At 36.3% G+C, this 26,927-nt stretch overlaps 1 protein-coding gene across 1 annotated transcript in view; it reads left to right on the top strand.

Annotated features, from left to right (window-relative positions):
• The window catches only part of VAV3 (vav 3 guanine nucleotide exchange factor), a 98,553-nt gene extending 76,774 nt beyond the window's left edge, over positions 1–21,779 (top strand). Inside the window, exons 21-26 of the mRNA XM_009081029.1 lie at positions 1,769–1,803; positions 3,782–3,898; positions 4,489–4,576; positions 8,703–8,832; positions 19,354–19,505; positions 21,325–21,779. Coding sequence (XP_009079277.1) covers positions 1,769–1,803; positions 3,782–3,898; positions 4,489–4,576; positions 8,703–8,832; positions 19,354–19,505; positions 21,325–21,366 — 564 coding nt within the window. The 3' untranslated portion in view covers positions 21,367–21,779. The remainder of the gene's footprint in view (positions 1–1,768; positions 1,804–3,781; positions 3,899–4,488; positions 4,577–8,702; positions 8,833–19,353; positions 19,506–21,324) is intronic.
• The last annotated feature ends 5,148 nt before the right edge of the window (positions 21,780–26,927 follow it).

The following is a 26,927-nucleotide window of genomic DNA, read 5'->3' as shown; positions in this document are numbered from 1 at the left end:
AAGAGAAGTTGGAAGAGATACTAATTTTATTTCTAATTAAATTTTTTAAAAAAACTTTCTCAATTAAAAAGTATTCTAAAGTTAACTGAGAATATACTTAGTGTTTTAAATGAAGCATTCGGAGTACGTGTATTGTGTAACTAGCATTGAGGCTTCTCAGCATGAAGATGACAGCATTAAAATGGTGAAATTGTAACAATTCTTGTTTCAGTAATTTAGTAATTTTGCACTCCAGTAACTGTGCTTTTTTGGAGGAGGTTGCAAGATAATATGTTACCAACACAAGTAGTTGTAAATATCATATTCCTCTGCACATTCCCGCAGCTCAGACCATCTGCTGTCATTTAGCTCACAATATCCTGATGCACTAATTGCTTTATAGCTTCCTATTCTATTTTTTTGTTTCTTCCATCTGAAAGCTGCCTACTACTACCTCAGCAATATTGCTAAAATATACCATAGCATTTTGGAGAGGTTAACACAATACTGTGATTAAATATGCAGGGAATTGGTGGGGTTTTTTTTTGTTGTTTGTTGGTTGGTTTGCGTCAGTTTTTTTTGTTGTTTGTTGGTTGGTTTGCTTCAGTGTGTTTTTGGTTTTGCTGTTGTTTTTGGAGAGGAGTTTGGAGAGATGGAGTTGTCCCATCACTGAGGTTTATTTCAAGGTCAGGTCTAGAGACTTGGAGATCTTGGTTGATACCTGAGGTCAAGGTAGTGGCAGTTGCAATTGATTGCAATTTCAATCAATCTAAGTTTGTTGGCCTTTACAATATCTTCTTGAATTGATTTGTATTTGGAAGTCTGTGTTGAAGACATTCCACATATCATGAATACAAAATTGTGGGAAGAATGTTACTGTAATTTCTTCTCTATTAGAGTCCACAAAATAATAGAATGTTCTTTGGTTTTATTGGAAGAAAAAGAAAAAAATTGATTTCTAAGAATATATGACCTTAAATTTTAAGTCTGTGAGGTCTCTGATAAGGCTTCACTAATTTTTCAGTGCTTCACATTTTCACATGTCGTCTCAGAAAAGAGTAGGGTAACACTGAGTTATTGTTCACCAATGGGAGATGGTCAAGATGAAATGCTGATTTTCATGGAAATTACTGTGCATCTTGTGTGAATAAACATTTTCTGTGCATGTGTTTATGTGTACATGTAACATGCATTTTGTAGCTGATTTTAGTTTGCTTAATTTTTTAATTTTAATTTGAGAATCAAATGACACAGTAAATTCCTTTACAAGAGTTAACCAAGTCAAATGCAAAGGAATGAATGATGTCATATAATACAATCTGTGGATTATCCTCATGTCTCTTAGAAGATTATAGGCTATATTTCCTAGTAGACAGTCTTTCTATGACCATACAGTCCTGAATATGTGAAATTAATTTATATGTTACTGTAAGTTTGTTGCACAGTTTAATACTTTTCAACAATTTGTACCATTGGGCTATTTTGTGTATGAAATCTGAATACAGGCACTGTCAGAAAAGCTTCTAATAGTTCCATGAAGTTAAAAAACAATACAAACTGTCACAGAAGAAGAGAGTTTAAAATATTCTGTGCTACTTTCATAATGAGATGGAATATTTGTCCTTTATTATAACTTCCTTTCGATAAAATAGACTTGCCGACTAGATCATCTTTTTTCTTTTAACTTGTTTCATCTGGATATTGACAGTTGAGTCAATGCTATCTAATTTGTGTTTTTTAGAAAAAAAAAATCTTGCTTCTCATTCTCCTGTATCTTTTGATATCCTAGGTTCCTAAACCAGTAGACTACTCTTCACAACTCTGGTGAGTCGCTGTCTTGTCTTACAAGAATCTCTGAGGAAAGAAGTCATAGAAAGCAACTCTGCTTACTACGGTTTAAATTATATCAGTTTAACCTTTCTAGGCTTCAGAAGAAGGCATTGTGTAGTGGTTTAGGAAAGTGGCACCACGCTTTGCCTAAAAGCATATCTGATATAATGAAGTGCTTAATGATTCTGACATTTTGTTTACAAGTCTGTAGCTGGGCAGCCTTAGTCCCAGAGGTCTGAAATAGAACAATAAGAGATGAGTAAAATATAAAGCATGGAAGAATATCTTACATGTTAAGTGAATAAAGGAAGGAATAACATTCAATGCTTCATGTATCATGAATAATTATGCATTTCTGTTAAAAAACACCCCCGTGTCAAAACTGTAGGTACAAGGGGTACTTGGGGGTATGGCTAAGGGGTGTTTGTTGTGGTGCTAGGTTGACAATTGTACTAGATGATCTTGGAGGTCTCTTCCAAACTTGGTGATTCTGTGAGTGTATCAAAATGGCAACCACTGCTGCTCCTTGGCTTATGTAGTGTGTGAACTCCGAAATTCAGCTTGCTTCTCAAAAATACCTGGTGCTTCCAAACTTGGTGATTCTGTGAGTGTACCAAAATGGCAACCACTGCTGCTCCCGGGCTTATGTAGTGCGTGAACCCTGTACTGAAATTCAGCTTGCTCCTCAAAAATACCTGGTGATTCTGAGAGAACAGAATAAGCATCACCTGTCTTCTTTCACTGGTTTTTATGCTTCGTCATTTAGTCATGAATTCCCAATTCCTGATGATTGAAATCATTACCTAAATATCTAAATACTAGTTTTTCTTGACGTGTCTTCTTTCACTGGTTTTTATGCTTCATCATTTAGTTGTGAATTCCCATTTCCTGATGATTGAAATAATTATCTAAATATCTAAATACTAACTTTTCTTGACATGCGAAAGAGAATGTTTAATATTTAAAATTGGTATTTTGAATTAATTTCTAATATTTGCTCTATTTATAACTTTGTTAGAAGAAAGCATATCATTGGGATCAGTCTTTATCTTCTGAGAATTTGTAGTAAACAACTAATTTTTACTTAAAGCTCCTTTCTAATTGCTAATGATGTATTAGTATGATATTTTACATAGTAGTGGCCTGTGATGGTGAGTGCCTTTTGACTGCTTTGTAAAATGCTAAGATAAGCATAATTTTCCTGGAAGCTAGGTCACTTTCCCAATTAACAGTTTAACCTCTGGATTTGCAAATAAATGTCTGCTGACAGCCTCTCATGATGTCCCATCCAAACCAGCAAGGCAGAGCAAGGGCACAAATCTGCTTATGCAGTCAGTCAGTGACTTGTCTTAGGTTTCAACACTTAGCATCAGCTCTTTCATATTAAGCTGATTTCTTTTTCCCCTCTAAATGTTTAGTATACCCATTTCACTTTAGCCTTTAGAGGTTATGCATAATTATAAAACCAAATAAGTGTCTTTGTGTAAGTACCAATTTTTCCTATAGGTCTTTTTTTGACCTAATATACCTCTCGTGGCCGATTCTCCAGTCTCTTAAGATAAATCTCACTAGAACTCAGGAAGGTTCAAAAGTTCTGGACCACTGTTGCATCATTTCACTTGCAACAAATGATTCAGAAAAAGCCAATGTTTTTCATGAACTTTTCAAGACAGTTACTCATTTAGCTAATGCTCAGGCTTGAGTACTTTCCTTAGCAGACATTGTATTCAACATGCATGACATGTGCACAAGTACTTTTCTAAGTAAGAATTCCCCCCATCCCCATCCTCCCCAGTGGAATTCTTCATGCCTTATTCTTCATTCAGAGATCTGGAAGTGGTATTCAATTGAAACTGATGCATTTTTAGGTTCCCATCATATGCAGAATATTAGGACTCTGTATTTCATATTTTGTAGACCTTTGGAGCTTTGGAAAAAAACCAAAGGCAATTTTTATTTTTCTCTGTTCCAGGTTTGCCGGAGCAATGGAAAGATTGCAAGCAGAGAGTGAACTTATTAACAGAGTAAACAGCACTTACCTCGTGCGGCACAGGACCAAAGAATCGGGCGAATATGCAATTAGTATTAAGTAAGTGGAGGTGGAATAAGATCTCAAGAAAGTTTTCTCTTTAAGAAAGTCAGTGCAGGAAAACTGAAGTTGCTGACAGAAGTACCCAGCATTAATAGTAGGAAGGTAGCAATGGCTTTATAATGCTGGTGTAGCAAATGGGTCTACAAAAATGATGGTGTAGTATATCAGCTAAGAGTAAGCAGTGTTTGGACTCTGAAGTGACTAATGTTTCATTGACTTCAGTGAGAACTTCTTGAAGCCCTTTGTATCTCAGATATTTCAGTAAAATGTGGGCTTATAAATTCTGTGGATGCAAATGATTATGAAGGTCTTGTTAGCTTTCATGTTGTTTATCATATAAAAGCAAGAAATACATGGGAATTGCCAATTAGAATGAGCAGTTGAGACTTTTTCTGAGTACTGATCACTATTTTAGCTCTACTTTAATAAATATATTTGGTTGATTAGATGTCAACTTTGTTTTGGCAGATATATGCTTTCTCTTAAGAATTTATTTGTGTGGTGTTCTTGGGCCATGCCCTTAGGTAGTTATTGATTGTGTCTGATTAAAACCACATTTATATTCACAAGTTATTCATTGCCCGCAGGTACAATAATGAAGTGAAACACATCAAGATTTTAACAAGAGATGGCTTTTTCCACATTGCAGAAAACAGAAAATTTAAAAATTTAATGGTAAGCATTGATTAGGTTTTTAACAATGTGAGATTTTCTATGTAGCTGTTGCTGTTATTGAGAGCTACTTCGGTTTATGAAATTACGGAAAGCTGTGAGAGATGTGAATTGTGTTCATACCTGCTAATAGGATAATTTTTTATATTTATAGTGTTAGCTCGATAGTTTTATGTGCTTAAAACTGCATATTTATAGTTAGGACTGGACTTGTGTCCCTTGTGGTGATGTAGAAGAGAGGAGGAATTTGAATCCCATGCATCAGCCCACTATGGAGTTACACTGAATCTTGAAAGGAGAGTTTGTTGTCTTTGTAAATGTTTATGTAGTAATGATCCCTAAAAATAGCTGGTTGAAGTTTCCTTTCCAGCCCATGTACATGTGTACTGCTGAACATAATGATGCTGATGCAGCTGGGTCAGAGAGCCCAGGAAAACTCAGGAGAGGCTGGTTTTCCTGGTCCTAGTGCACCAGGCTAAGAAGAACAGCTAGTGGATGGGGCTGTCTAAACTGCTGATAGCTCAGAAATAGTTCCTTCTTATAAATAAGAGTTGGGTGTTATTCCTGCTCAGTGAGTTTTCAGTGTTATGTCAGTCACTTTGTACTGGGAAGAAGTTTCTCTTTGATTTGAAAGAATTTCTTGATGGCTCATTTTGCTCAGACAAGACTGATAAACACAAGTGTCTGAATAAACTACCTTAGCACATTTGTAAAATTTTACTGCTTAAGCATTTTCTGGTGCATTGTTAAAGGAAGCTCATTCAGTATATTATATTTAGTGCAATCAATTGGATTAAAGCTTATGCTGCATGCATACTGAACTACTCTGAAATGCTAAATAAAAATTAAGGATAATGCAAAACAAGAGTAGGGAGAGAAGCTTTCAAACCAAGTAGCCTTAGAAATCATAAGGTTCATCATGTCCATAGAAGGACGTGGAGCTCTTGGAGCAAGTCTAGAGGAGGCCACTAAGTTGCTCAGAGGACTGAAGCATCTCCCCGATGAAGACAGGCTGAGGGAGTTGGGGCTGTTCAGCCTGGAAAAGAGAAGGTTTTGTGGAGACCTCATAGCAATTTCAATATCTGAAGGGCCTACAAGGGAGCTGGAGAGGGACTCTTTGCTAGGAACTGCAGTGATAGGACAGGGGGTAATGGGTTCAAATTAAAGGAAGGGAAGTTTAGGTTTGATATTAGAAAAACATTTTCTACTGTAAGAGTGGTGAGGCACTGAACAGGGTGCCCAGGGAAGTGGTAGTTGCCCCAACCCTGGTGGTGTTCAAGGCCAGGCTGGATGAGGTCTTGAGCTGCCTGGTCTATTGGGGAGGTGTCCCTGCCCATGGCAGGGGGTTGGGACTAGATGATCTGTAAGGTCCATTCCAACCCCTAAAAGTGTCTGATTCAATGATGCTAATTTAACCACTGATACTCTGTAAAACAAGAGCATCCTACAAGTGGTGAAAGACTAAATGGTATTCTGTTGTTTGCCTGACCCTGTTTGAAATAAGTGCTCATTAGAATGGGAAGAACATAAATTTCCTGACGAAAAATGCACCAAGCTGTTTCTGAACTCTAGTGTCTTCACTTCACACTTAAAAAACAGTGAAGTGTTTAGTGTTAGGGCTGGAGACCTTGAGGTCTTACCACTGGTAGCAATAGAAGTCATAGTGTTCCTCAAATGAATGAGTGAGGTGGCTGCTTAGTCTGCAAACACTACGAATGATTCATTGGAAACTGAGAACATATGATCACTCTCAGGATCTTGACCAAGCATGTCAGGTAGAGTCACATGCTGCCAGGTATCACCTTCTGGCAGTGATGCAGTTTAATGCACTGGTGCAGGTTTCAATGTAGAGCTCAATGATCAGAGATAAAAGTTGTATTAAAAATGAGCAAAAAGAGTATGCCTTGCATCAAATAATTGAGAGGGCAAAAGAAATTTCTAGTGTCAAGGCCTCATCACTACCAGATTAGCCTTACTAACATTCAGTTAGGAAAAAATTATTTTATAACACAGTTTTTGGGCATTTTGAAGTCTGCCCTTGAAAGTTTAATAGATAAATAGTAGTGTGGTAGTGTAAATACAATTTGTATGTGCTGTGGAACAATTGCTTTGTTCTGGGTTGATGGTGCAAGAGAATAAGTAACAGTGTCTGGAAGAAGAGAAGGACAAAAGTAGTCTGAGTGGAAGTGTGAGCAGAAGAGAGACAAAACCAGCAGCCATGGAAACTGCAGTGACAGTGTTCTGTACTGCTTTGGAGGTAAAAAAAAGTGGAACACCTCTTGTACATACTTTTCATAGTACATTTCAAAAACTTTCAAGAGAGTAATTAAAATGTGCTGAGTGTGTAAAGCAGGCCAAGGTGCAGTGAAAGGTCAGTGCTGCTGCTGCTGTGAATCATGGTAATGTGACAGACTCCTGAGGAGCCCTATCCATGCTGGCAGGGACTATGTACCCTACTTCTGTGTTTGTAAGCTTGCTACTATGATTTCAGCCATGAATATTTTAGAGGCCAGTTGTTTGTCAACTGTTTGCATAGAAGAACAGTATTAAAAACTAAGCTTGTAAAAGTAACTGAATATTCGTTACCCAAAGTAATTGCATTTTGCTTCAGTTTGGAATCATTTGACTTATTTTTCCGACGAAGAAAATGTGTCCAGTTGGAATTCTTACTATCTCGTAATTGCATTTTGCTTCAGTTTGGAATAATTTGACTTATTTTTCCAACAAAGAAAATCTGTCCAGTTGGAATTCTTACTATCTTTACTAAACAACATAATTCTTACAGATTATGCTATGCAAAATGATAACAAAAGTTTAATAGTAATTAGTTTTCCATTTATCCAGAAATCCTATGTAGGATGTTGCTTGCTTACAAATCACTCTCACTATTACTTTGGTAATTTGAATGTCTAGATACTCAGTGATAATATGTGACATAAAATGTCATTGCTGACATTGTAGCTTGTATGATGTGCGTACCAGACAGCAAAGCCCCAAAAGTTCTTAGTCTCCTTGCTTCTGCTTACTTGGAGTGCCTGGCAGGGCTGTGATTATGAACTGTTAAAAGCAGGTGTAGATTTTAGTTAGCTTGGGACTCTGCCTTAGAACATGGTATGATTTCTTTCTTTGGACCTAAGCTTGGCTTGGTCAACTTTGATTTTGGAAATCTAAATTTAAGTGGAATGAAGTGTCAGTTTTACAGTAAATACATTGCTTTGTGCTTAGATTTCTGAAGAGTGAAATGCCACGTTTGAAGTATTATTAATCAATAGAGGTAGGTTTGCTTTGAATTGTCTGGTCACTTTTAATCTTGTTCTAGGCTTTGTGTATAAACTGTGTGATATTGGCATTACTAGGGCTAATTCAAATGTAAGAGACAATGACAAGAGTTGAAGCTTGCAAAGGAGTATTTGAGCTAGTGTTTTATATTTATGTATATAAATTGTACCTATATATGTAAAATATCTCTGTGTGTACATAGGAATATTTATGTTATGTATATATGCACACTTATACACACAGAGAGAAGATAAAATTGTGGTATTGGGTACAAGGGCAATGTCAAATGCTGGAGTTTTGAGTCAGTGTGCAATGTCTGACACTCCCTCACCCTGCCCCTTCCTGAAAGTTTTGCATGGTCTGTGTATCTGCACATGAAGTTGCTTGTGACTTATAAACTTATATGCAAGCCCTATGCCTTATTTCAGATATGTGTATGTAGATGTACATTTGCAGATAAGCATCGCTTAGCATTGCAAAAGAAATTTGGGCAAAGCAATTTATTGTTACATCCTTAACAAGCAACTGACCTTGCCTTCTGCCTGACTTGAGTAAAGCAAATAAATCCTCAGCCTGACTTTGGAGGAGTAGTAAATGTTAACTCTGAAAAAAAAGTTTTACTTAACGGGTTTGTTTGGTTTGTTTTTTTTGTTTTTTATAAATGGCAGTGTAAAAGCTGTCCATTTTTCAGGTACTTGATTTTTTTTGCAAAAATAAAGATGTATTGTGGGATGTTGTGTTACAAAATAAGGTTATTTGTATGATCAAACTGTCACTGGCTGCACACCAGAATGTTGAAAAGGATGTGATTTCACTTTCCAATGACATAGTCATTTTTCCTTTCTGAAAGGAACTCGTAGAATACTATAAGCACCACTCTCTCAAAGAAGGTTTTCGAAGTTTGGATACTACCCTTCAATTTCCATACAAAGAATCTGAAAATTCAGTGGGACAAAGGAGTAACAGAACAGGTGGCAACCGTGAGTATTATACATTTTTGTATCTTGCTTTCTGCCATACATGTATTAAAAGGACAAGGTACTTTGAACATCTTCATCTTGCATTTTTGACATCTAACCAATTACTATGGTAATGCTTTTAGCTAGGATTTTTTGAAGCTAAGCAGATTCAGATCTGCCAGGAGATTTATAAACATGTCTAGCAAGTTTGTCTTGCTGCCAAACTTAAAATCTCCCTGATATTCAAGAATCTATTAGGCATACTGGTGAGAAATTGCACTGCATACTGCCTAGTTTTTTCAGATATTTGCATATGTGCAGCTACAAGTGTTAATATCTGTGACAATTTTTAATCCTTAAAAAGGGATTTAAATAAATCAGTCTTGTGGCATAGCCCTATGAAATAGCATCCCAGTAATATCACATAATTTTCTCATGAAAAAATAAATATTAGATTTACTATATCATAATTATTTTTATGCCTGGTTTTAGCATTAAATTTTTATTACAGTCCTGTTACTAAGTTTCTGAAATGTAATGATTTACTGTGCAATATAAATAGCAGTTAAGAAGTTTTGAACTTTAAAAATAAACTGAGGAGGTTTACAATGCATGTGGTATCCTTTATTTAACCTATCACAATCTGAGTGGAAGTTAGCATGAGTTTTAGGACATGTACATGTTAAATGTTAATGATAAAAGCTACCACATGATTGGCCTCTGGAAAATATATCATGTTTCTTTCAAAAAGCAAGTATTAGATTTGCTGTTCTGCAGACAGTGGCTGCATCTTTGTACTGCAACAGATAATAAGAGGAAAATAAAAATTAACAGGGATTTTAACAATATGAAAACAGCTGGAAAGCCCAGAAAGTCCAGTCTAGTCTTTGTGATGATGCTGATGCTGGCTTTACTGTAGTTTTATGTATTTGTGAGCTTTTATTTCCTTGCTTGCTTCTGTTGCACAGCATTACTAGAACTTTGGAGACTTTCCTGCTCTCCTAATTTAAGTGAAGATAACTTAGAACAGGTGATTGTAAGAAACCAGTGTGTGTCAGTGCATTTCATTTATTCTGTCTCTGCCTCCCAATTCCTCCTCCTGCCATTTCTATTCTCATTCACTGTTTTCCAGGACTTCTGTCAGTTGACTCCTTTTTATGCTGTACATCCCCATTCTTGGTGAATTCATCTGTCCTGTCCTTTCTTCTCCCTTTAGCTTGTGATTTCCCTGTGCTTCTCACTTCCTCTTATCATCCCTTGTGCTTTCCTCATGCCTTGCCTCCTCATAGCATTTGGGTTATTAATAATTGAGGGGACATGTCCTGATTAACTTAATTTGCATTAGTTTGAGTTATTCTTGACTATGAGCAGAACCAGATTGTTTTCTTTCCTGGGCCCGTTAGAATGTATCTGTACTGTCCACCAGTTTATTAGTCTGCAAGAGCATTAGCTCAGTTGTTTCATGCCTTACAGGATTCAAGATTTATGGCACATCCTCATCAACTTCAGTCATCATATAGAAGCAAACATCTGTTTCATGCCTTACAGGATTCAAGATTTATGGCACATCCTCATCAACTTCTGTCATCATGTAGAAGCAAACATCATCTACAAGTTCTTTAGGCAGTAGGTGGAAGAACAAGAGAAATGAGTGTGGGATGCTCTCATTTTAGTCAAGAGCATGAGGAATTGCATCTCCACCACAGCAACTGTCAGTCCTTTAATGCTGCAAACTATGCTGTCAGGTTTTGTTTTAGGCCAAACTGATCATAAAACCCTCTCAATTTTCAAACTCCTTGTGTAAAACCTAATAGATTTCCATAATTCTGATTGGATTTGACAGTTTCCTTTTAAAGCATTAGCATGTCCCCATGAATGTGGTGGCTTATTGTTGTTTTGTTGTTGTTTTCTTTGTTTCATTTGTTTAACCAAAACATCCATGATGAACAGTCTATCTGTGGGTCACACTGCTCAGTTTTAAAGCTGTCCTGTTTGTTTTTACCAAATTGGTGATAAATTAACCTATATCTAGGCTGTGTGAAATCTGTTGTGCTGAATTTGGAAAGAAATTGGGAAACTTGAGGCTGTAGTTTAGTGGAGGAAGCAAATAAGTTGTGGGGCAGCAGTTGGACATGGAGTTTACTGCACAGCCCTCAGTGTGGAGCACCACACAGCTGATTTTTTTTTGACATCTTCCCACATAATCCCAGTGCAAGGAAAAGAGTAGTTCAAAGCAAGTCAGACAAGGTAGCTGAAGAGAGAGAGAGGCACTTTGCCATTTTATTTTATTTTTTCAGTTGTGCAACCACTCAGCACGGGGCTGAAACTGGGGAATGCAATGGGTTTTTTCAGTCTGAATCTGATTTTAAAGAGGATTTGGGTTTCAACTCAGTATTTTGGTAATTTTCATCTTTTCATTTACCCATATGGGGCAAGAAAAAGAATTGTCATTTCATTTTACTTGTAATTTCTAATATGAATAAAATAAATCACCTTGTAACTTATTACATTTTCAGGGAATAAAAATCTGCATTTGTGGAGATAGTTAATTTGGTTTCCCACTTGGATTTAGAACTTTGCTGTTCAGTCTTCTGGTCTTGCAGAAGTCACCAACACTGTTCTGGTATTCTTTGTACACTTTTAATGGTTGTAAAAGCTGCCAGACATTGACTTTTCTCAGTATAGAAATTCAAGTTAACTGGGAAGACTTTTGGGAAATGGTACATTGTTTCTTCTTATTGTTTCAGTTCTAGGCTTTTCTGTATGCAGTATGATAAAATTTTGGTTTGCCACACAGGAAAATACTAGTTCTTATATTAGATTAGAGGGGTGATCTACCATTTAATGCAATAAAGGCAAAAATGGAAGAAAATTGGACATTATTCTATGGAATAGCTTTTGGCACTTTATTCTGATCTGCTGATGCAGAGCACCATCATATTGAGAAGTTTGAGGTTTATGAAATTTAGGTTTTAATGTAGCATAAATTATGAAGCCAAGTAGTATTTGAGTGACTGTTTTTAATTGTCTGTTGACTAGGAGTAGATATATTAAGTAGTTATGTTATTCTACTGCTTAATACATTAACCGTGTAAAAGTATCTGTTAATAAAGTAAAATGAAACAAGGGTCATCCCAACCCTTAAGGAACCAAAAGAATTCAACCTTTCTGCTTAAAAGCCAACACACTTATCAGTGAAGCTGAAAAATAGGCCAGTTGTCTGTCTAAATCTTGGAGGATTTATTTGCCCACATGGGTTTACTTGTCCAGAATTTCACATGTAAAACCAAACCTTCAGCTATATCCAACAGAAAATTGAAGATAATGTATGGTTAGAAAAGGAGCAGCCACCCCTTGTATAGAACCTAACCTGTCATTATTTCTGGGTGCTATTCTGGTGGCAATTATTTGCCTCTAAGAATGGGCACACTACTTGGGTCAGGTGGCCTTTTTTGGTTTGTGTAATGCATTTCCACATCAAGCTGTCACCTGGGGTTGCTAGATGAAGTATAAAGGAGTTCCTCAGGTAACCTCATGCATTCCCAGAGAATCCATTTAATATTAGAGATGGAGAAAGGATCCCCACTATGAAGGATCATTAGGGTGCAAGAGTCCCTGGAGCATGTCTCATTTGTATTCATCTGAGATACTAACCTAGACTGCTATTGGTTAGTGTTGTGGGATTTTATTTAATTTTTTAAACAAATAACCCATAGTTTATCAATGTTAAAATACAATATCAGTCCTGTTTATTTTATTTGTGCTTGTAGTGCCATTGTCACAAATGTGTCATCCAGGTAAGATGCACAAAATTATATCATTATTTCCACCATGGATTCTTGCATAAAACAGTTGTAGCCATCATAGCTTTTCAAATGGCCATTTTGAAGCAAAATGATTTTGTTCCATATATACTCACAGGGAATGAATTCAGAGAAGCAACTGTATGTGATGAATATAATCCTGCTACATTTTTAAGGAACATTCTTCTTCAGTAATTATAGGTATTATTAGGCATAATTTAAAGGCTACATTATCATTTATCCAGTTGAGTGAGGATGAACTTTCTTTTCCAAATCAGAACTGGAAGCCAAGATCCCATCTTTATTAGCCATGCACACTACATATATTCATTGCCTCTTCAAAAGAGGGACAAAATATGAGAACATGTCAATAAACTGTAATTCCACTCAAAGAAATTCTAGTTCACTTCATCTGATTTTTGTATTTAAAAATACATTGAGCCTAGTTTTGTTGACACAATAGAGCAAGTGCACCTCTAAGCTTTGGGTTGATGTGCTGGTTCTGCTGAGGCCAAACTTAGGCTTTTTTTGATTGCTCAAAGTTTTTTTTTCTCAAGTCAGGAAAAACTGCAAAGATGAGCAATACTGTTTGGGCCTTAGAGGATGAAGTTTAGCTGTGGAATTCCTATTGATGTTAATGACTATCAGGGCAAAATACATATTTTTTTTTTCCATGCCATAATATGGAACTCTGGTTCAACTGGTACTTGACTATATTCCTAAGTGCATGTGAATAGTCTTGAGCTCAAGAGGAATTCTTATGTATGCATGAATTCTTGCTTTTTGTAAGATGTGGGGCATACAAAGAGTTAGAAAAAATTCTGCTAAATATGAAAATATTTCTGAGAGTCTGCAGTTAGAACTTGCTTCTCTGAAACCCTAAATGGGTGTCTTCTTTCTACTTTACTCTTTGAAAAATGCAATTGTTAAAAATTAAATCATGGATCCAAATTTTCTAGTGATTACAGTCAATTTCCTTCCAGACATCCTTAGTAGGGAACCTTAGTTTCCTTATTATCAATGAATGATATAGTTAAAAAACTATTATTTAAATCTTATGCCAATATTTCAATGTTCTTTTGCTTTTCTCTTTTTCTCTTTCTTTCTCTAAGCCCCTTCTTTGTTCTGTGGGTTTTCTTTTGTAACTCCTCCAGACTACAGCTTTGTTCCCCCTTCCTCCACTCCTTTCTGGTCAGGTACTGCTTTACTGCTTTTATATTTCTTCTAAATTTGTTTCTGTTGTTTCTGTGTGGAGCAAGCAAGGGAAGGGACGAATCTAATATTTTATTTCTTCTCTGACTCCAAAACTAAGTTACTACATGTTATTCTTGGAGTGTGACAAAGATCAAACCCTTAAACTTTTGAATTATCATTGCTTATTACAATAAGCAATTTGAATAGGTGTTGCAAACTCAATAGTTGCAGCAGATTCCATAATGACCACTTCATTTGCTATGTAGCCAACATCTAGAACCTATATATGTCTTTAGTGTATTTGTTCAAATGCACAAACATGGAAATTTCACTAATTTTAGGTAAATGATATATTCGTCCCATCCCTGCAGCAAACCACACTGCAGTAGCATCTTAGAATACAATAGTTTTTTTTGGTGGAGAATGCTTTCTTTAAATTCTGCATTAACATTGTTAATTAATTTTGCCCATCTGTTTTCTAAATATTGCTTCCTTTATTCTCATTTAACCATTTCTGGCTTTATTAGATGCAACAGTTTTAAACTAAGAGGCTGCATAAAAATACTGAAAGTCATGGCGGTGGTGGCCTCAGTGCATCAGTACAGCTAGGACTTGCTCTGGTATCTATGATCTAGTTTTCAAAGAAATGAACTGCACAGCTGGACAGCTTAAGAATTTCACTACTAGGAAGGTGAATGCCTTTGAGGAGCATATGGAAGGAGCTACTACTGTGGAGAACACAGCACTCACTCACGTTACACTCGCCGACCTTTGTGTACAGAGGGTGGAGGACATTGCCTGAGTTGTGCAAATCAGGACTGGGACTGGCTTTTCCACTAGGGAAATGGAGATGTAGGCATCAAGATCTGAGGAGGCAGTATGGTTTACATCTGCCTCACAGAGGTCATCCAAACTGTTTAATGTTCTGTGATGGATTCTTAGGGCTTTTTCTAATTTCTTGAGGGGAAAAGGATGCAGGTGGCAGCTCAGTAGTAGAATTGGCTAGTGTTCTTACTTGTGCTGAGCCCTCCCTTGATTGGTGCCAGAGATTTCAATCTCCATGTCTGCTCTTGGATGTGTTGCCCCTTGGTTGTCCACTGTTCTGGCATCAGTTTTTTACATTGCTGACTTCTTACATCTTTTGGCCCAGATACTTTTATTTCCTATCTGTAGTTAGAACACTGACTGAAAATCCAAACTATAGGGCACCCTTCCAGTTGACATTTATTTTTACTGTAGTTAGAACACTGACTGAAAATCCGAACTATAGGACACCCTTCCAGTTGACATTTATTTTTTTAAAGGGACACATCTGTAGAAAAGACTAGTAGAAAGCCATTTTGGTATAGCTATTTACCTTGTGGTCATGACACTCAGTTGTCTGTCCAAAACACCTGATTTGAAACAGAACACAAAGGATTTAAGTTTTAGCCCTTTGTTAAAGGTAAATCCTGTGAGCTTCAGGGTGAGGATAGGAGATGACATCTTCAATTCAACTGCCCAGTACTTGGCTGTAAATTCCATTTGTACTGAAACTGGTATCTTGCCTGTGAAAACAAAATTGTGAAGTGGCCTATGGGGCTTGAACAGCAATCAAAACTCAGTGTTACTTTAAGCCTAGCACACATTCCTATCTATTCCCATATTTAGTTTGAACAAATTTACAATTGCATTCTTTTTTTTATATGAAAAACTGCTTTATCAGAAAAATCTATAATAACTATAACAGTAAGTAAATATTCAATGTCTTGCATATCAGAATATGCTGTGTAAAGTATTTCTTTCTACAAGTACAAAAATATTAAAGGAAAATATTGATCTGTAATTCTTAATTAAGCTTATCTACCTGCATGAATAAGATTTAACATTCTGATTGACAGGCTACATTACTTCATGTGTTTTTAGTTAAACCTTTTTTTAAAATAGCCAAATATTTTGCTTACATTAAAAGAACAAATGCTTATTTCTTGATATTACAAGTTGCTTTTTTTTCAGAAGTATCTTCAGAGCTGGCTTAGCTCTGCAGATATGGAAGTTGGTAACACAGGAGAAGGGTTAAGCTAACTCCTGAGCACTGTGGAGGTGCTGCCCATGCCTCTATAATAGAAGTGAGGTTTGGCAAAGCTGTGCAAGTACATGTACACTGCTTCAAGGAGCATGGAAACTAATACACCAGAGCAACCCTTAGGGCACAGGACTGTGGATTTATGAGGAGGCCATATCACAAGGGGGGAGAAATAGCTACTCAGAGCTTTAATAATAGTATATTGACCTTCATGGGGTTTAAACACGTGAGCTAGACCAGCCTGATGTGATCACATGGAGCCTCTTTTGTTTGCACCCTTCATCAGTGGCTCAAACTAGTATTAAAATTCATTTGCAGCACATCTATCTCATAGCTAATGTCCAACATGCTCTAGTGTAAATCAAAGCTGACTATAGTTCCCCGTTTGCAGAAGGAAAGGCTAGACTAAGTAAAAGTGTGTTTTTCTCATTCACATATGTACGTTTTATTAACCTCCTTCAGATTTCTCGCTCTATTTCCAGTTAATTCTGAGTATCTCTCTCTTAATACATGAGGTTTATTTATTACTGCTTTCTCAATAGCTTCTTTTCTTTTTTTATTGATTTCTCTTTTCCCCCGTCTTTAATTTCTCATTCGGATTCATTCATCCTCCTGTTGGGCCCTTTCTGTCCATTGATCTCTGCTGTTAATCCCATTCTCTCTCCTGATTCTCCCTGTAGCTATCCTCTTTCTCTCCTTCACTCAGTGTTTCTACTCTGTCCCATCTGTACAGATGTCCTTTCCATGCGCTGCCTTCCCTCAATTTTCATTTATCCTGGGATGGCTCTAATTTGGAATTCAGGGCTGATAGTCTCTACTCAAGTTGTTTTTGTGTCTGTGTCACCAGAGAGACATGGTTAATATTTTTTTCCAAAATTAGCACTGTCATTTTCCTGTATTCCATTGCTCATCTGGCTTCCTTTTATATATTTCCTATCATGAGCATCACTTTTATTTGAAAATATGAATGTTGGATTCTAAATTAATCTAAATTCTGCTGCTTTCTGCCTCAAGACTTTTGGAGATATATGGTTTTGATTTCTCTTGCTTCTTTCTCCTTTTCCACTCTGGCTTTGAACTTGAAAAAGAGTTAGAAGTCCTTCTTTTCTCCAAGTCTGCCCCTCTTTCTCAATCCTAATTTTCCTCAGTATTTTCCCCCTTTACTATTCTTGTATGCATTTCTTCCCTCCTTAGTTATTTTTTTTTCCTCCCTCTAATTTGATCACCTTTGCCTCATGTCATCTTTTTCCATACCTCTTTATCTCCCTTCTGGAATCTGAAATTATACCCTGCTCCCCAGAACACTCCTCCTATCCTGCAATGCTTCTCCAAACCTGCCAGTGATATTGCTGCACATTTATGGATGGTTACTGACCTTACAGTCAATAACTGCTCTTTTTTTTGTCTCCAATTTCCCTTCCCTGCAAAATTGATTACTGCAATGCTGATAAAGTATAGGACATAACATTAATGTCAGGATCTAAATGAGTAGCAGCTTCATCTTACTTAGGAAAACATATGTCTGATATATATCAGCTAGATTTTTACAACATTGATGTAAGCAATAAGTTGAGCTGCTGCTTGTCTTTTATATGGCATCTTTACATAGTTTATCAATTCCCTGCAAAATTGATTACTGCAATGCTGATAAAGTATAGGACATAACATTAATGTCAGGATCTAAATGAGTAGCAGCTTCATCTTACTTAGGAAAACATATGTCTGATATATATCAGCTAGATTTTTACAACATTGATGTAAGCAATAAGTTGAGCTGCTGCTTGTCTTTTATATGGCATCTTTACATAGTTTATCAAGTATCTGAGAAGCACACCCTACATAAGCAGTCAGGACTTCCTTAGACCACTTTAATTGGAGTAAACTTTAGTGACATGATATAAAAGAGGCCATAATCTGTTGCCCAAGCAGTTTTTTAGGCATTCCATTTTTGTGATCTAATAATAATTTTAAACATAGTATTTGTTATTTTAAAATAAATTGTGTTATCTCTCTAAGATAAAAATGTGTGAACATAAAATGACTTTCATATATATAATGCTATTATGTAAAAGCTTATGTATCTATGACCCAGTGGGGTCAGAAGAAATCTTGAACACAGAACTGTCAAGATTTTTTTAGCTCATTTGATGTGTTTTGTGTTTCGGATTTAAATTAAAGGCAACTAGCTATGAACTTCTAGTATTACATTGTTGAATTCATTCCTAAAATATGTATCTTCATGGCATTTTCTAATGAAGATTGGGCATTTCTAAGAAATTGGAAAGGGTCCTAAGAAAAGAGATGATTATATGTACATTATATCCCTAACCTTATGACCCTGATGGTCATCTAGGATGATCATGTGATGAGTTCTTCTGAAATCTTTTTTAGTAGGAAGCTTGTTTGTGCTCATGAACTCCCATCTGCTCTTATATACACAGGAAAACTGTGGCATTAGTGAAAAAAAAAAAGGTTTAAAATGCTTTGTCCAAATAACCAACCACAAAATGTAGTAGAATAGCAGATATTCTTTCTGAACTGCTGAAGACTTTTATCTGTTAAGTGCCATGCTCACTTTCCTCTCATTGTCCTCACACTGGAAATGTTGAGGGTTCCTATTGCAAATTTGGATATTCAACATAAGGATTGGAAACAAAATTTCCTGTAAAACTATGTGGGAGTAGGGATTGGTTTTGGAAATGAGCCTTTGTGCACCTTTGCTTTTAAAAATGTATTTAACAGCTTTTTATTTCTTAAAATGTCTGGGCTTTATATTGGCACAATTGTTCAGTATTGATGTATCCTAGAATTGTCAAGTATTAATTTCACAGAATCTTAATTTTGTAGAACAAATTTATTGGTGATTTATAGAATAAACTCCTAAAAAGAGTAGATTTACATCATGCAGATTGTGGCAAATGATCCATGGAAATTTCCTGTGGAAAGTCTGTACCTTTTGCTCATGCTGAGGTTAGCTTCCAATTTTAAGTGCATTAATATTTAACTTGAGAGTTGTTTTTGAAAGAACAGCACCTTATTCTGTTTGTTTTGCTTCATTAGAGGTTTAAAGTTAAATCAACTGTAAATGCTAATAATTCTTTTGGAAAGAAACTAGCGACCTATAAAATACGTTGATGCATGTTAGCTGGCAACAAGTTTTATTATGAAGCACAAGAATACAATAATTGCAAATGTATTTAGCAATTTCAGGGTGGGGGATGTTTTATTTATGGCTCATCTAGTTTAATTTTTGTCTAAAAATGATGAGGACTATTGAAAAAGTCCCATAAATCCCTCCAATTTTTACACCATTCACCTATTTTTAAATCTTCTTAATCTGTGCAGTGCTGTTATTTTGCATAAAGTGAATGCCAGTGTATGTTGTTGTGAAATCATTGTTCTATATTTTACAGTATTTTTTGCATTAGTTTGGTAGCCTTCGATTAACAAACCCTAATATCACCATCTGCTTCATTTCAGTGCTAAGCCCAAAGGTGATAGGCATTGCCATAGCCAGGTATGACTTCTGTGCAAGAGACATGAGAGAACTGTCCTTATTGAAAGGGGATGTTGTAAAAATTTACACCAAGATGAGTGCTAATGGCTGGTGGAGAGGTGAAGTAAATGGAAGGGTAAGACTAATTTTTTTTTTCTTTTTCTGTGTCTCATTTCTTCCTTCACTGACAGTGATTTTGTAAAGCAAATAAGGTGTATTCCTACATGATAAACCTTCTTTGTATTTTTAAATTCACGAGATGCAACATGTTCTTATCTGTGTTTCATAGGTGCCAGGCACTCTTGCCAGGTGCCTTTCCCAGCAGTTGGTTATTTAATGTGGCCTACCAGGTTGAATATTTGGGCAAGATTATATGGTTAGAAAAATAACAAGCATTAATAGTACAGCTAGGGGTGACCTTTCTTGAACTGTTTTGCACACATGTATTTGAGGTCAAAAGCTCAGGCTCCTGGTGCTGTGGAACTCTGTTTTGGGCTTAAACACAGAGTGATTTCCACACCTTTCTGCCAGACTACAATGCAATGGAATCATCAGCCTTTTTTTATTGGAGTCTGCTTCTTTGATTTCTAAAAATGGGGTTCATATGAAGTAGCATATTTAGCTGGGATTTTTACCAAGTCACTTTACACTGCACCCTGAGACTTGCATGAAAATGAAGTTTCAGTTTTGACCAATAAAGGGTTTATTGTTTCAATCTTAGTTTATTGCTTTTTAATGCAGATTAGTCAGAAGTATTTGAGGCTGCTCTTTCCACGTCTAAAGGGCTGAGATGCAGGGTCAGGCAATATGAGGTGACAGAATGGAGATTGGCTGGAAACTGGAAATGATAATTGCAAGTCCAGTTTAAGCGAGTGTCCAGATTTATTGCTCTTTGCAATTTGGAGAAATTTTTTTAATGTACATGAGCTTGGTTATAATCTTAAAGTGAAATGGTCAATTAGATAAGAAGAAATAGGGAAGCAGAAGGAATAGCAATCAACCTGTATACATTTTACATGTGAAGGAAGCTGAACATCTCATTCTACAGGATGCCCTGTTACCCACTAGCATTCTTAGTGATAGCTTTCATAGTCTGGACTTGAGATCATGAGCTCACCTTTGGAGATAATTTGGCAAGGTAATCTAAACCAAAATTTGTGCAGTTCTCCTCCTAGTCATGCTCTAGGTTTGCTTTTGAGTCCTTTCATAAGTGTTAAATTGACTTTAGGTTTAAAGAAATTTGAGTAAGAAAACCCTAAAGCAAATAGACAAAACAATAAGAAATATATGGCATTGCTTCACTGTATGTCTTGGGCAGTCCTTATTTGACACATCATTAATTTCAGAATGGACATGGCATTTTAACTTATGTAGTATATAACACTGGACTGTGCCATCCAGTTCTGTCACATGTAAAACTTGCTTTGGTGGAAATGAAATTTAAGTAATTGTAAGCAATCAAATCACTCGTGGTTTCCTTTGTCAAAGGATTTCCTGGACCTGACCGAAGCCTTTTAAATATTGAACTCCTCATTCAAAAAATAGCAGCATCCTGCCTGTAGTAAAACTACTTCTGCTCTTAGCATTTTTCTGCATGTTTGGACTTAAAATTTGTGCAGAACTGTTTTAGGTTTGTGTGGTTGTTATTTTTTTTGGTTGGTTCGTTTTTTTTTTTGTTGATGTTGAAGAAGTGGGGTAGAGGGTGTTGGTCTCCAAATTGCTATTCTGTCATTTAGGGTTCTTACCCTAACTGTGTCAGGTCAGTCAAGCTTATCTTTGTAATCTTATTGGTATATTTTCTGAACAGACCCATCCTTCTTTTGCCTAGTTCAGCTGTTAAAAAAACTCTGTGCATCTCATGTATTATTTTGTTCTGCTTTTCCCCTTTTTAGGTGGGCTGGTTTCCATCAACTTATGTTGAAGAGGACGAATGAATTAAAAACTTTACTTTTTAGGTGGGCTGGTTTCCATCAACCTATGTTGAAGAGGATGAATGAATTAAAAACTTTCCTCTGCTGACCAGCAGTTTCAGGGATTGTAAAATTTTAGTATGTTCATCATGTTATTAGTCTTGTTAAGTATTTAAGCAGCAGCATTTTTGTCTGTCTGTACCTTCCAGTCTTAATGTTGGGATTTACACAGAAGTTTGGGCTGACAGATTATTACCTTGCCCAGAGCTGTGCAAGAAACAACCTGCCAGTTTTCCATCATGGGAGATAAGTACAAAGTCCAATCCTCACCTTCCCAGAAGATCTCTGGAAAGCAAAATTCTTTGTTCCTTTTCATTTCACCCCATATTACGCCACAAATACTAATGATGGCTGAATATTTTATGCCTCTATTCTTCAAGCTAACATCTGTGATGGTACAAGGAGATGAAGGCTTATTATTTCTTATCACTGCATGCAGAGAACAGAGTTCAGTCATCCCAGTGGGCATAGTCAGTAGAGTTCTCTTGAAACATCAAACTACTTTGCTTATCAACTTACAGTTTTACAGTCACAAAAACATTCTGAAGGAAATCTGTAGTAAATATTAGTAGTATTCATGCATATATAATTACTTAAGTGACTACTTTGTGGTCCTGCCTAAATCTTCTAACAATCTCTTTAAAGACATTTTAAAAAGGTGTAGTGATGTGGTATTACTTAAAAAAAAATCCACAAAGTGTAATTGTGGGATCCTTTCTTTGTCATCTGAAGCCTTTTTATGTGAGGCTTTTTCTTTTAGCAACTGACCATAAAAGTGCAAATGAGGATAGTCATGGCAAGATGAGTTTTAAGATTTTCATAATTAACATTAAATAAATATTGTAGACTTATTCTGTAGGAGAATATACTCATGCAAGGTGATGTTGCTTCTCAAGAACAAAACTGTTTATCTTAACCTCTTGATTGATTCAGATGAACTTTGATGCTTTCAACTCAAAACTGTTTTTTCCTTGTTAGACAGGAGTTTTTATCACCTTTTGTGCTCTTATAAAGTAATGCAAATGGAACTTGCAGGCTTCTTTCTGCCCTTTCCTTTCTTATTCCCTGGGACATTAATGGCAGTTCAATGAGTGAATGGTCTTGTTGCAATGTTCTGAACATGCCCAAGGAGAAAAATGTGTCTAGGTTAGCGAGCTTGAAAGATCACACCTTGTGAAGTGGTGTGCGCTGCTTGGTAAGGCAGTGTTTTAATGTAGTTATGGAAGAGCAGAAGTGTTGTAGTTAGAAGTTAAAATAAATGTGTACGATGTCTGTTTTGAATATTTAGGTAATGTCAAGCCTGGCTTGAAAACTTGAAAAAGCTCAAGCTCTTAAAGGCATTTTCTTTCTAGGGTAACGTTGGCCAATCAAGAAAGTTAAGTCATCCTGTCCCATATCCTCCCTTGCTTTTCTGTCCTCTTTTCACACAGGCATCTTGCAATTTGTGTGCATAGACACTGCATGATTTAATGCTACAGTTTTTTCACAGTCTACAAGCAACATAATATCCAACATTAGTCCACAGAGCAGAATCTGCTAGTACATATTTCAGTTTCTTATTGGCTACTTGCAGTTTTCTTTGCTTTTTTTCTGGCCTCCTTCTGGCCATCAAGAAGAATCAAGCACAATATAGAGGATTCACAATAATCCCCTTCATCTCCGCAACCATCTTAACCATCTGCTACACTTAGCATACACTGCTGTGTGACAAGGTGAAAGAGAGGATCTTCTAATTAGAAATCCTCCCATTGTGAGATTCAGCCTTGCAGAGGAAATTCTGCTGATGCTCAAACCTTTCAAGGATTTACCTCAAAATTATATAAACTGTGATTGTGTTGAGTGCATTACTTGATTGAACAATTGGGAGCATTTGTAAATATGTAGATAATGCATAAAAATTTTGTAAATGATGTGTACAGGAGTGTAGACTAGAGTATACAATCTCTGATCATGTTTTGCCACACAGTTTGTCTATTGTGAGCTCACTCTGATCATGTTTTGCCACACAGTTTGATTGTCTATTGTGAGCTCGATCCTATATTCCTTAAATAGACAAAGTTAATTGTTTCACAGTTCTGTCTGCTTAAGGAGTAGAGGAATAGGCTATCTAGGTGTGTAAAGTGTTTAGTGCTTTGCTGTCATATAGTTCTGAGAAGAGGCAGTGTTAAATTCAGTATGAGTTGAAAAATACCAGTCATTTTCAACAGCTTGGGTTTTGAATCACTTTGAGTAGCTTCTCCATCCTAAAGTTGCTGTAAAGCTTTTAAGCAATTCCTGAGTCCACTAGTCACTCTTTGAGAAGAATGAAAGCCATAACTAAACTTTACTTTTGTGGCCTAAATCTACATATCATTGTCTGTGTTCAATGCCCTGTATTGATTGAGTTCATGCTGCATCTTAAATTATATTTTAAGTACCAAAGACTTCCGAAGGATTCTGCAGTGTCTCTTTCATGTGCTGCTTTTGCCTGTATGGAGGTTTTGTTGTCATGCAATAATGGAGTTACAGTACTTTTAATTTGTACTATTTTGTAAATATGTTAAATATAATAAACTGGTTAAATTTTTTGTTTATTTGTGTGTGTCAATGCATAGTTGGCCAGTATGAAGGTTATGCTTCACTTGTCTCACCACCTTCTCATTGTGAGAAGTTGCTAATGTTCTGTTTGGTTTCCCAGATTAGTATAATCCTTCTTCAGCTGTAAACCTGAGCTGCCAGTGTAAATGGGATAGTATAGCTTTCCTTGAGAGCTTTTTATTCTTGTGCCACATTGAAGAAGGTGATGGAGTTTTTAATCTATATCTTTTATTACAATTAAAAAAATTTTTGTAGCTGTAGAGAATATTGTGGAATCGATCATATACTATTGATTTTTTTGTCAAAGATGATGCATGTAGCTTTTTGATTGAAAAGTTGTTCTTAAAAGGTTTCCTTTTATGTGTGATGTTTCATAGCAATGTCTTTCCTCTTCCACCTTCTTTTTTTCTCCCTCTGTCATATGTGACTTACATACAAATTCAGGCTGAATTAAGCTCAAGTCTGAAAATATAGTCTGTGTCTAATTTCATGGGCTACTTCATAACTTTTTCGTGATGTAATCCATTCATGCATTTTTTACAATATAGCATCCATTATTAATATGTTTATAAAAATATTTCTGGACAGGTGAATTAATTCAGCAAGGTCAGTGATGATTCAATTGCAATTTTGCTTTTTTGTATCCCTTCTGTTTTTCAGTAACAGAGATTTTCTTGTGGAACTGCCCTTCTAACAGATAATTATTAAACTTAATGAGGCATTTACACAGCTCTGCCAATGTAAGGCATAATTTTCCTGTCACCCATGAACATATCACATAACTAAGAGTCATTCCTAATGTGGGATGCAAAGATGTGTCTCAATTAAATTCTCTTGTTAACAATATCACACTTGGTCAAAGACATTCTCCTTCCTCTTACATGCGAGAAGAGATGTGTGTCCTCTGATGGATGAGAAATTAAGAAAACACTGTATTTAGGGCATAAGAACCATTTGTGACTGTGTTATGAATAATTTTTTCAGTTGTAAGGATTGGAAGCTTGTTTGGAAATCTCAGCTTGAAAAAATTAATCTTGAAAAATGAAAATTATGCCAACCAGGATTCCTTTCCCCTTTGCCTCAGAGGCAAACTTGAGATGCTCTGTGAAGAAGAAAAGGACAATTCTCAAGGTTTTCACAGTTTATAAAGGTGAGACTGAAGTGCTGTCTAGAAACAAGTGGTGCTTGGTTGTTAAAATGGCCAGCCTCAGATGCAGGTTTTGTTCTGTTAAGTCTGATGTTTGGTGCAAAAATATTTGTTTCTATTAACTGTTTCTGTTGACTCTTGTCTGTTTGCTAGAAACTGGGCCATTGAGAGCCTTACATTACTATTTTATCAAGTTGTTCTGTTCAGAGAACACTGCTTATTTCATTTGAGTGGCAGAGGAAGCACTCCTTCCTCTCCATTTTATTGCTGAGCATGACATTACATAACATGGAATATTTCTTTGGTTAGTTTGGGTCATCTACTTCGTTGTGTCCCCTCCCAGCTTCTGTTCAGCGTGGGGCATGGCACAGAGTAAGAAACAGAGAAAGCCTTGATGTTGTGCAACACTGTTCAACAACAGGTAAACCCTTAGTATGTTGTCAGGACTCATTTTGTCACAGATGGAAAACACAGGACTGCAAGAGCTGGAATGATGAAAGTCAGCACCATCTCAGGCAGACCCAGTACTGCATAAAGGGAAAATGACAGGCAGAGATGGTGTGTGTATGTGTAATGCATAATGCTGTAGCAAGCCACTACACAAGAAAGGAAAAGGACTTGGCCCTTAGTTGAGATGTGCTGTGGAATTTTGGCTCTTTCCTCCATGCCTGCTATATGGGGAAAGGAGTAGTTTTGAGGAATTTAACTTAATAAAGCTGTGAGATGAGATGTTAATGATAGCCACTTTTTCATAAAATGCTGAAATATATGGTGCATGTATAATTAGCTAATAGAAAATATGGAAAGGATTAAGCATCTGAAATTGACTGTAGAAGGGTGATTCATTGCATTTTCTTAGCAACTTCCTTTTGAAGAACAAAGAGCCGTTTGTTTTTATAGCAAATGAGATTTGGGTTTCTAATTTAGTTTTATAATTCCTGGTCTGCTGTAGTGTATTCTGCCCATTCATTATAAGGATCTCTGCTGCCTACATGACTGTGAAGTTAGATTTTATTTAATAAGCCTCCTGAAATGTTTGAGCTATTGGTGACTTTTTCTGGGTTACAGTTTTCTACCTGCTAATGTGCTGTTCAGAAAATACGTGAGTTCATTTTAAAATGTTGCAATCTGACCTTAAGTAAACTCATAGTTATAACAAATGGCAAGTTCGGAGGTGGCTGTTTGCCAAGGGGCATGAGGCTGGTTTGCTTCTTTCAGAACTGCTTTTTTTATATTAATAGCATAATATGTGGCTTTAGGAAGAACAGAAATAGAGAAGAACAGAAAACAAGAAGTAAAAAGTTTATGCCACACCATATGTGTTAGAAACAACCTGGTGTGTGATAACTTTGCTAAACGATTGCCCAAAATATTCAATGTCTGTTGATAGCATTGGATTGGAAACAGAAATTCTCTAATGTTTCTATGTAGGAAAATGTTTGCTAATGTGGTCTTAACCAAGGAGCCTTGCACTTGATCCCAGTCTTACCATATAACTCTCCAAATCTGTCTTCAATTAATTGTCTTTTTTCTCCAAGCGATTAAAAAGTTTCCTCAAGGAGATGTAGTATTGTCTCTAGGATTATAATTCTTACTCATAAGTAAGGCTAATGGAAATATGTGTAATTGAAGAAACCTTTTCTCTGGTAGTTTACAGTCAATGTCACTGAAGCTTGTAGCTATTAATGTGGAATGTGGTGGGAGATCACCACCCTAATAAGTGACCAGGTGATGTACAAAGACCCTTCCTACCTCTTCTCCCTTCTCCGTTACAAAATTCAATTGAGGTGTGATACTGATAAACTAGTAATTTAGTGAAGAATATGCAGTTAAGTATCTATGAAGTTATATTTACAGGTGGAAA

This window comes from Acanthisitta chloris, unplaced genomic scaffold, assembly GCF_000695815.1.
Source record: "Acanthisitta chloris isolate BGI_N310 unplaced genomic scaffold, ASM69581v1 scaffold2768, whole genome shotgun sequence".
In the NCBI taxonomy this organism is placed as follows: Eukaryota; Metazoa; Chordata; class Aves; order Passeriformes; family Acanthisittidae; genus Acanthisitta; species Acanthisitta chloris.
This window is presented reverse-complemented; position numbering and strand designations above follow the sequence as displayed.